The 11,963-nt window shown below is 42.4% G+C and overlaps 1 protein-coding gene across 1 annotated transcript in view; it reads left to right on the top strand.

Annotated features, from left to right (window-relative positions):
- Positions 1 to 245: 245 nt before the first annotated feature.
- The window catches only part of LOC121678330 (gamma-aminobutyric acid receptor subunit gamma-3), a 113,216-nt gene continuing 101,498 nt past the window's right edge, over positions 246 to 11,963 (top strand). The window contains exons 1-2 of the mRNA XM_042057788.1: positions 246 to 536; positions 1,360 to 1,508. Of these exons, the coding sequence (XP_041913722.1) occupies positions 451 to 536; positions 1,360 to 1,508 (235 nt within the window). The 5' untranslated portion in view covers positions 246 to 450. The remainder of the gene's footprint in view (positions 537 to 1,359; positions 1,509 to 11,963) is intronic.

Here is an 11,963-nt window from a genome sequence, read left to right as displayed (position 1 = left end):
TATATATGCAACTTGCCGAATCTTCCAAATACTGACACGTAAAGCATCAAAACGCAGAGATGTATATCAAATGTAATGACATTGTATGAGAAAGCCTCTTATAGTTCAAATGACGTCATTTGGAAAAAGGGGGCTTCCAACGAACACGTTTTTGGGGCGCAAATGTCCATGGACTTAGGCACTATGTCTACGGATGAACGGATTCCATCGAAGCCAGTGCAACTTCAAGGAGCAGGAGGGGTTCGTCAACTATCTGAGATCATTCATTATCGACATGAGCAAACTTAGGGAAAGGATAGACTCTGTCTGATGCGCATGCAACATTTCCTTCACAGGATTACTCTCCACTGCCTTCTGTGTGCGTAAATTGCGCATTTTGTAGTTAGGGTCTTGGAAAAACGGACTAACAGTGGATCAGTGGATCACTTTTCTACGCGTTCCTTTTCACCAATGTCTCATCCAAGCCGGCATTCTCATTTCAATATGTCTACAAACATTGTGTTCATCTTCTTACTTCTCTCCGTGTTCCGTGCATGGTAAGTGAAGCGGGCTATTCACCTTGCCTTTGTGTTTTAGAAGGGGTTTGACAAATAAAGACATGAACCTGTGTGTATTCCACTTGCTGAGAATTTACACAGACACACATATGTAGTCTATAAGTTATTTTGCCATCATCCCAGAAAGTTTTCTATCGTGTCATTTAACTTTGTTGTTTAACATATCAGATGTTTGAAGGGTACCATCCAATATCTCCTTAAATTGAATACTCAATGGAAATGAACTGACGGATGAGCCGCTTCTCTGAAGCGCGTACTGACAAAGTAGCCTATGCTTATGTTAACAGCAGATTTCTGCTACCTTAACTTCGATAGAATATTTCTTTTGTTAACAAGCAGATATGTTGAAGAAAGTCTGCTAGGCTACTGTGTGTTTCTACTAAATGTTTATCACTAAGTCTGCATGCTCTAAAACAGTGTTCGTTGTCTTTGCAGAATGACATACTGATATTATGTGGTGATTTCAGTGTTTCTGATTCAATGCAACATATGATAGGCTACGTAATGGCTACTGTATGCTACTGTAGAGTGCACTAATGCATTCTTATAAGGCAATTGAATGTATCAGATTTATTCACGCGTGTCTGGCAGACATGTATGGAAATACGATGCATGTCTAATTATTGCAGTTAGGGTAAGAATTTTATTTTTCTACATAATTCTTGAAATAAGTTCTGACAGGGGAAAGCAGTTTATGAATACAGTTGAAATACATGTCTACATAATGATGACCGACACACATTCGTGCCTAAAACAACTAATTCGTTTGTTAGAATAATCCCATTACTGTGTATTCTTCTAGTTCTCAAAGACTTGAAGCAGAGGACGAATATGATGATGACATGACAGTGAACCAAATGTTGGCCCCCAGAAGTCATCAGACAGATGCGACGCAGATATTGAACAACTTACTGAAAGAATATGATAGAAAACTTCGACCCGACATAGGAGGTAAGTTGCATTTATCACATCAGGCAAATATGCCTCTAGTCCTCTAGGCTGCAACATACCACTGTCCATGGTGCTGAAGGAGATTCGCGGTATGTTGCCGCTAAAGGCCAAGGGTAATACAGTATTTGTGCAAAAACTGTACGAACTTCCAAACTAGTACTGGTCTGTCATGTTGAGAATAGATCAATATGTAATAAGGCTTTGCTGTGCAGTATTATATCATTAACCGTTGAGCAGATGAGCTCGTTTGTCTGTTTGCACAGGACATTTCAGTGTGCCGCCTCTGATGCTCGAACAGTTTATCATGCATTATATATGCCACGCATTTCTATTCCAAGATTCAAAACATTCTGTAAAAGCCTTGCCCTGTCTTAAGCAGCTGGTTTTAAACAAATTGGTGACAGCAAGCAAGCATATGTTTAATACGTTTAAGACAGACTTTTCTGACTAACTGACATTTCATAAGTTTTAACAAAATGAATTAGGCTTTGCTAAATATAATTTACAGCTGTGTGTGTACATTTGTATGTGTATTTTTATGTGTGAAAGAATGTTAAAAGCCATGAAAAAAAAAAGATTTGAATAATAGCTAAGCTTTGTGGGGATAAATAGAGGTATGCTAGAGGTATTTAATTTCCACACGTGACAGTTATGAAGATGAATAGCAATTTGCAATTCATTTCACTGCCTGATTACAGATGTAATTGTTTTAATGGTAGAGTGGGCTACTGGGCGTTAGGTACTACTAATCTCAGTATTTAAATCCTCATGTTTTCAAACCAGCACTTTCACAGCTCTATCAGATGAGAGAGAAAACAATGGCAATATCCCCCAGTAGTTCTGACTCGGAGAATCGGAGCTGACCGTATTCATATTACATGCCTCGTGACTTGTATGCTCTCTTGTATCCATCCAATGCAAAGCAAAACATACAAGTACGACGCACAGTGTGTTGTCATTAGTTGAAATGCTTTTAGGTGCATCCAAAACAGAGAGAGAAAAACTGAGGAGATTTCTAAACATAAGATCTGTGTGATTAGGGGCCTTGAGCTGCTGCGCATGCAGGTGCTGAGGAAGCCCAATAAGGCAGTGCATGGAGAGAGGGGGAGAGAGAGAGAGAGAGAGAGAGAGAGAGAGAGAAAGTGAGAGAGAGAGGACTGTCTTACTCTGCCTCTGAGAGAGACAGAGAGCTGGCGGGTGTTGTCTAGTGAGGAGCATTGCGCGGGGAGAAAATGAAAGGGCCTTCCAAATGCAGTAGAGGCCAGTTGAGCCCGTGACCCCCTCCTCCACCACCACCACCATTTTGTTCCATGGATTACCCGGCCTCAATATGTGCCCTATCACTCCTCCTCTGAACCCCCAACCTTACTATCTCTCCTGCTCTCTCCCTCTCCCTCCCCTCCCTTTCTCTCTCTCTCTCTCTCTCCCTCTCTCTCTCTCTCTCTCTCTCTATATATATATATAATGTTTTCTGATCCTTCGCACTTTCTCTCCCTTTCTACCTCCTTGTCTCTCCCTCACCATCTCTCCTCCCCTCTCTCCTCCTCTTTTAATCTCTCTCTTCCTCTCTCACTCTTTCTCTCTCTCTCTCTCTCTCTCTCTTTCTTGCTGTCATTTCCACTGGGTGTTAGCACTCAGTGCTGTCAGTCAGTGTGTGAGGAGAGGAGGTTCCCTCTCTGGATGGCATCGCTACCAATTGCTACCATCAGAGATATGTCGGCCTGGAAGCTCCGGCGTCTTATGTTTGCAGACAGATGACTGTGTGAGGTTGTGTGCATGTCATAGTGTCTTGAATTATGCAAATGCGGAGTTGACTGCTCGATGTAGACCATCCGACTTTGAGTGGGCTTTTCTTTTTTTCCTTTACTGATACGGTTTGTTGGCAAAATTATTGTTTCTCTGTGTCCATAGCAACCGTGCCCTGTTGTTTGTGGAGTACAGGAGCACTATTGAAAATCTAATTTACTTTGTAGATCTGCATGAACAGAATTAAGTCTGGCTTTTGCGATCATAGGCTACCTCTAACTACACAATATAGGGAGAATGGAAACACCAGCTGTAGATTGTTCTGGAAAAAAGAAAGAGAAACTTAAATATACGGATACAAATGTCATTTTCATCTCTATTGATTATGAAACTGTGACACTGTACCTTTACCACTGTACAGTAACCTTTGAATGGCAACTTATAACTTCTTCACGAATGGTAGCCTATACCTATACCTTTTTAATCACATTATTCTCTGATATATTTTAATTTCAGATGTTTTTTTATTTTATTTTGTGCTTGGGTAGTCGTTGATCATTTAGACTAATGACATCTATTTTCAATTCTAATTGTGAACTTATATTTCAGCTGACTCAGAGGTCTCAATTGTGTTAAAGCTACAGCTACAAAGACTACAGGCCAGTCAACTATGAAAATCTGACTATCAAAAATGTTATCTATTATTTATACTGCCCACTCAATTGCTCTTACAGAGGTAATGCATTTCTAATCATGATCTTTTTACCTCTATAAGGAGATATCCCAACATCAGTTAGCTGTGCTGCCAGCCCGCTGAGGAATTGGACTTAGCCAAGTGCACTGCAAGCTAATCGATTCTAATCAGGCAATAATAAAGTTTACCTTTTACACATCTTGTTAGTCACACTTCATAGCTTGAATGTGAAATGCCTGCCTATGAGTGTATTCCTGGGTGCAAATGAGAGAGGCCAGCTGATCTATGGACTGCAGTTCCCTTAAGCTCATTGTTAGTCTTATGACAGGTTTCTACCTGTACATCTTTGATAGAAAAGCAGGAGCAGGATAAAGTTGGGAAGCTTGCATTGTGAGGCATGTTTGTGGAGTCCTGCTGCTTGCATAACTGTATGTTGGGAGGGAAAGTCGCAGTAAGCAACTGCTAAGTAGCTGCCGAGAGTTGAGGTGAGACTTGCTGTGTCACAAGAAGGACTGACAGGTCATTATCTTCCATGTGCGCTGTGTGGTGTGACTCTGTGTTGTTGTTGGCACTTGCGGTGGCTGTGTGTCTCCATTGTGGCCCAATTGTGTCAGCAGCCTTTTGGACTGAGACTCATGGGGGGTAGGGAGTAGGGTATGGGTGAGGTGGGTGAGGATGACGCTGTGGTGGGATGCGGGGTGGGTGTCGGGGGGGGGGGGGGCACCCTCCAAAGTGGGTCAGGTCTTCTGCACTGTAACAAGACAAAGCCATTACGCAGTGATATGGGAAACCTGTATGCAGCAGCGTGAGGGGATGTGAGGGGCAGTAAGATTAGGTTGGCCTGGGGAGGGGGGGGGGGGAGTGGTAAGGGGGCAGCTCTAAACGTATGTGACACCAAGCCCATTGGAGTTAAGGAAGCCGGCCCCTTGCTCGTCACTCTGAGTTTGCCTCTTGGGGGCTGAGGGGGGGTGTAGGGGGTAGGGGGGGACTCTAGATATAGCATCAAGCTTGACAGGGGCTTCAGAGATGTCAGAGCGTTCCGGCGAGCACTTCGGCTCAGACTGGGAGTGCCTTACCAGCATGACCACTTATTATAGACCTCCAGTGTGTGTTAACCAGGAATCACTGCTCGAGCATGAAGTTATAGAGGTGTGTGTGTGTGTGCGTGTGTTTGTGTGTGTGTGTGTGTGTGTGTGTGTGTGTGTGTGTGTGTGTGTGTGTGTCAGAGTAAAGAAGGAGAGTAACAGACTGAGATGGCCACATAACAATGAAACTATAGGAAGAAACGAGGGACTGATAAAATGCAGGAAATGTGCCAGTAAGGCAGAATAAAAGAACTCAGAAAATAAATAAATGATGTGTGTGTGTGTGTGTGTGTGTGTGTGTGTGTGTGTGTGTGTGTGTGTGTGTGTGTGTGTGTGTATGTGTGTGTGTGTGTGTGCGTGTGTGTGTGTGTGTGTGTGTGTGCGTGTGTGTGTGTGTGTTTGTGTGTGCGTGTGTGTGTGTGTGTGTTTGTGTGTCGGAGTGTGTTTTTAGACCTTCAGCACTGCTCTTCACCACCTAACTACCCCCCTACCCACCCCCTGCACCAGTCACAATCACACACACACACACACACACACACACACACACATACACACACACACATACATGTACCACCACCACTACCACCTCATCTACCCACCCACCCACCCACCTCTCTATCCCACTCTGTTCCTCCCTCATTTCTCCTGTCAATGTCTATTGATGTCAGTGTGGGTCCAATAAGGCAAAACCTGCACATATCACTGCGGGGTTTGTTCACTCTCTCAGTGAGAGGCAGCCTACCCCTGCCCACCCTCTCTCTCTCACACACACACACACACACACACAGACACACACACACACACACACACACACACACACCGTGCTTTGCCTCCCCCACACTAGGGCTTGAGACAGGGGCGCAGGAGATATTTTGAAAGTGAGGGGGACCAAATTGTGAACACAAACCCATAATGAGATCAGATTTCCAGATATCGGATCGCCACCTCTGGCCCACTTCATATTTTAAACTTGCCAGAATATTAAGATAATACCATTGATTGTTTTCAAAATATTTTTTGATTAAAATTGTCAAAACTGTGAGATGAGCACAACGCCAGATCTGCCCTCAGACCAGCTTCTTGCTATGTGCAATTCTACTTTTTTTATTTTTTTTTATTTTACACTACTTGGGCCAATGGTAGAATACTCTAAAAGCAACATGATGTTGATATTTTATGAAGCCATGAATGAATCATCATGCCTATGATCCAAACATAGACTACATGATCAAATAGCCTAGTTAGGCCTACAGTACCTAAATTGTCTGGTATAAACCAAATCAACTTTCCACTATGTGTCTGCAGTTAATATTTATGGAATGTTAGAACATGTTGGCTTAACAAGTTACCAGTCCAGAAAATTGCAACAGAAAGTTGCCTTTATAATCAACTACTATTTGTTCCAACAGCATTTAAACAAAGCATTTATAAAATTGAAAAAAATATATATTACATAAGAAGTAAAATAAAATACTGTTACTGTAGTAACTGTACCACATTATCCCAAGCTTCAAAGAGCTCCCCATGTCTGTGACAGCCAGACGTGACACCGCTAAATTCTCAGCTTGTTTATACCCCACACTGAACGCGTAAGAAAGGCCCATCACTCTGGGGTGTGGTAGCCTACTCTCTGGGATTTATGCACCAAGGTAACTGAAGTATCCAATTTGTGTCTTGAAATTATGTTTGAAATAAATGTCTTAGAACAAAAACTTTGGGTAGGCCTATATACTTGTATTTTATAGTTAGGCTAGTGAAAACGAGTTGATCAGTAGGCTAGTTGAGTTTGTTATCAATAAACATAACAGCTAATGTCATGTTGAGCAGGAGATAGGCTACCATAAATCCTCAAATTATGCCCGGGATTGATTCTATTTATAGCCCATATTTGCCTATTTATTATTCCCATATTTGCCTATACCATACCAACAATTGCCATCAGTCCACCAGCACTAGAAGACATTGCTTCGATTTAAGTCAATGAAATAACACCTCTTCTTAATATTTTATTATATTGTTGGTTGGATTAATAAAGTCGTTTTCCTACCATGGGTCTCCAACACACATTCTCAAGCTCATTGTCTTGCCGCCCCTTTCGAGCTAATTGCCAGAGGCTGAAGCCTACTACATTTAACGCAATTGTTGTGTGACTCAAGGCATTCCAGCCTACGAATTTAATGAAAAGAAGCCTACTAAATCATGCATAATTAAACAATAACTCAATTTAGGCTACTTGGCTATGCAAAAAGGTTTCTATTACAGCACAACCCCTATTCAATGAATGGCTGCCTTGTCTCGCAATAAACAGCGGTGGAAATCCTGACACTTTTTCAACTGCATGAAACATAACAGTGAACCATCAAATATCTCCGGGAGTTCAGTGCCCATCAGTCCCAACATTTAGCAATATAATCAAACAGTCCAAAAGGAAATTAGATCCCAAACCAAACCGAAAATGTTATGCTTTTGATGGCCTACCAGTATGCCGCTCCAAACGAAAAGCATCTCTAATGATGGTTGTTAGTAGACAAACTGGCTTCAGATATCCAACAGAGTGAATATGAGATTGTGCAGTCTTACAGTACTGTAGATGGCTGTGGTTAGTGATGTGATGCTGTTAATGGGGAGTTTTACATAGTTAGCGCAAACCCTATAGGTTATTATTTATTTAGCGTACCTATAAGGCTTTTTTTCCTTATCAAAAGTGAGGGGGATGACGGCCGTCTCTTCAGCACTGCGTGGGACATATCCCCCACGTCCCCCGTGCCTCCTGCACCCCTGGCTTGAGAGTTGGCAGAGCCGTGCTATATTGACACAAGGCACACGGGGGCTGCCTGGGTCTCACAATTCAGTGGGCTATGCATACTGCATGTGGCCCAGCGCAGTGGAGTAAAGATCTCCTGGTCCAGCCGCTCTCCATCCATATGGCCACATGTTTATTTAATGAGGGATGCTGCATTATAGCATAGATCTCTCTCTCTCTCTCTCTCTCTGTCTCCACCTCTTATTTATTCTGTCTGTATTTCATTATCGTTTCACTACAGTCTGTGGTACTGTATCTTTCTCTTTTGGTCTCACACTTTCTCTCTCTCCCTCTCTCTCTTTCTCTCTCTCTCTCTCTCTGTGAGTGTGTGGTTGTCTTTTAAAAGCCATACTGACATGCTTTAAACAATGATTAACAGGTACGGTGCGACAGTGTGACTATATGTTCTATAATGACTTTGGATGTGCAAAAATGGACAAAACGTCTCTGTCTCAGAGGACGCTAATTGCATATATTACCAGTATTATTGTCTCAGGCCCAAGAGAGCGGATAGGTATGAAATTGATAATTAGCAGAGATTGATGGAAAGGCTACAGGTTAGTATTGGCATGGGAAAGCAGTGGTGTGGCTATCAGGGATGGATCTTTTCAATTTAATTCCTTTTTTAATATCTCTAATTGCTTGTTGTTTTACATTTACATTTGAGCTCATTTAGGTGTGAAATGCTGTACCCTTCCAATACGTTCAAATAGACTATTTACTTTCAAATGGACTATTTAAGTGCTTGGTAACATGATTTCGATTATGTTGTTGACGTGTGTTGATTCATTTATGAAATGAGAAATCAGCTTTCGCACAGTATTGTTCTCCAGTGTACACAATAGACCTCATGACCTTAACACATTTGAATGAGGTTAAAAGTCCAGTATGTAGGAAATAATGGAAAATAAACTGTAACCATTCCAAAAATGATCACCATATGTTGTCAGAGAGTAAGGAAACACGATGAATTGAAGTAATGGCTTATTTGACAACATTACCCGTAACCCGTAAAACCCTGTAAAACCCATGAAAAAAACTGAGTTGCGGGGCGGAATCTCTTGGAATTTTCGTTTATGTTTTGAACGATTAATTCTAGAATAGCGTATTAATAATGGGCTAGCGCGTCCTCCTATTTGGGTTGCCAAATTAGCAAAGGCCAACTGTCAACAGCTGTCAGTAGTCATGAACGCCCACGAGAGGCAGGCAAATTTTAATTTCCAAAATTAAAACAAGAAACAAATTAAGTGGACGGAGGAGCTTCCTGGTGACGTCTTCGTCAAACGAAGAATATCAAGTCTGACGCAGAGCTGGCCATATTTCTCCACAACAGCCTAGGCTAACTTCATCTGCATCGCTAACTTCAGCTAAATATGTTACGTTGGTTAGAGAGGTATTTTTTGTTTTCACTGTTTCCGTAATGTGTAGCTGGGTCATGGTTGGAGAAACGTTAAAGCAGCTGCAGGTCAACTAGCTAAGTCTTCATTACATCTGGCAACCCAGAAGAGGCTCGCTTCTGGTAGTCTTGAGAACGTTCACCAGTGTTTTGATTTTGGCCTACAGAACGTTCGGTAACAATCCTACAAATCGCACCTTTAACTAAGAAAAACAAGCTTTGGGCCAAGGACCTTGTATAGGGTTCTGTATTTTTTCATTCATTCATTATTCTATTTTGTAAGTGAAATGAAAAATGAAAAAACAAGTGGTATACTTTTTACAAGTGGTTACTTTTTGAAGTTCTATAGTCACTTGCTAAATGAAAATTATGTCATACTTTGACCTATTCCAGGGATTACAAATACAATGTTGACCTAATGATTGGATAATGTGAAATGCAAAATGCAATAAAGAAAAATAAATGTCATTCTAACCGCGTTATTTGGACAGTAGGTTAGGCTAGGTCTGAACTAGTTACACCTGGAAGTACAAACGAGTAAACACTGTTACAATGGGCAGGGTCAACATTTATTTATCTTTATTGCATTTTGCATTTTAATGCAAGTGACTATAGAACTTCAAAAAGTCATTTACCACTTGTTTTTCAATTTTCTATTTCAGTTCCAAAATAAAATGAAAGAAAAATTACACTGACTGTATAGTCAGAGTTTGTTCAATGTTCATGGATGCTCTTCTCACTGTATATTGTTTGTGACAGGTTCAAAATGAGCTTTCCAAATCATTTGTTTGTTTTGAGAATTATATTTTATAACTTCCATACTGTCTGTAACATTGAAGAAAAGATGTTACTTGTCCATATTTTTATTCGTTCATTTTATTCATGAATCAGTAGGTTGGTCAGGTTGGGAAGATTCACAATGAGCATGAGGCACTTTTTGATCAAGACACAAGAGATGGTCACTACATGAAAGGATGCTGCAGGATGAGAGGGCGGATGAGAGGCAGGGAAAGAGACATGCCCTGGATCCAGAGGTAGACTCCACTTGCAGGCCTCAGGGCATCTGCAGGGGCCCTGTCAGTGTCCTACCACTGGCCTGGTACATCTTACCTACAGTATCTCCTCACAGCACACGCACACACACACACACACACACACACACACACACACAGAGACAGAGAGAGAGATACATACACACATGCACACATTACAGGGGCAGCTGTGGCCTGCTGGTTAGCACTGGTCCGAACCTGTAACCGGAGGGTTGCCGGTTCGAACCCCGACTAGTAGGCACTGCTGAAGTGCCCTTGAGCAAGGCACCTAACCCCTCACTGCTCCCCGAGCGCCGCTGTTGATGCAGGCAACTCACTGCGCTGGGATTAGTGTGTGCTTCACCTCACTGTGTGTACACTGTGTGCTGTGTGTGTTTCACTAATTCACAGATTGGGATAAATGCAGAGACCAAATTTCCCTCACGGGATCAAAAGAGTATATATACTGTACCTATACCTACCTACCTATATGCCATGCACACACACACACACACACACACAGACACACACACACAGGCAGACACACAGCACAACCATCTACTTACCCACACACACAAAGGTCCAGACTACCAGGCTCTGCAATGCCTTTTTCATATTTCAGTACCCTTGGCATTTAATCCAGTAATGAGACAGGGAGAACTGAGATGACACTGAGGTGGTGACCTCATTAGCTCTTTCTCTCTGGCCACCCAAACAGGGCTTTATTCACTTGACTGACCCGTAATGCAAAAGGAGTGTCTGTAGGCAAGCTGCGATGACTGATGTGCTAGAACCTATAGCACACAGAGAATGAGACACCAGCACCTACCCGCAAGGCATTGTGGGCAAAAAACTGTACCACAGGGGCTGATTGGCTACTTATGGGGAAAGGCTTGGTGGAAATATGTTTGTATTGTAAAGGGACAGTGGGAGTTGCTGCCTCGTATATTCTGACCAGTACTACATTCCCTGCACATTTCCCTCTTAAGCAGGGGTCTCAAACACCCGCCCCGCGGGCCAAATCCGGCCCGCGTCCTGCCCAATTCCGGCCCGCGACGAATGACAAAATAATAATGTAATCCGGCCCTTGAGGCTATTAATTGCGACAAACAACGATACTGATTAAAATAGACGATAGATCCAGGTACGGTGACAAATCTCATTTGTAGGCCTACTCTGCTCCACTATGTGCAAGACATCCAGAGCTTGATTCAAACCCAAAATCGCTGCGCAAAGTTTTCAGGTATTACACGCGAGAAACACAAAGACGTGCATTTGTAATGACGCGGAAGCGATGCAGGCCATAGTGTTGCAGAAATTGAAGCAGAAATTAAGCAGAAATAGCCAGGCCTACACCAAATGTTGAAAAACGTTCACGTGTGATGAAGTCTTAGGTAAGCTATGTTATTCACCTATTCTAATTCTGAAGGAGAATATCCTTTTGGAGATTATGATCGATCGTCTATGACAGTGATATTCACGGTGCGTCTGTGAATGGAGGTGCGTGTATACAACGGTGTCCACTAAGCATACCATGCTTGTTTCGACCCTCTGCCCAACATAGCTTGGAGGTTGCAGTGGTAATCGTGATGATAGTGTCCGTAATGGATGTGGTACAGACATCAGGGCTAGTAGAAATAGGGCTCTAAAGAACTACAAAGTCACCCGCAATATGATGCGAACTTCTGGTTACTGCAGAT

Source organism: Alosa sapidissima, chromosome 12 (assembly GCF_018492685.1).
Source record: "Alosa sapidissima isolate fAloSap1 chromosome 12, fAloSap1.pri, whole genome shotgun sequence".
Classification (NCBI taxonomy): Eukaryota; Metazoa; Chordata; class Actinopteri; order Clupeiformes; family Clupeidae; genus Alosa; species Alosa sapidissima.
The sequence above is the reverse complement of the archived record's forward strand: the minus strand, read 5'-3'. Positions and strand labels throughout refer to the sequence as shown.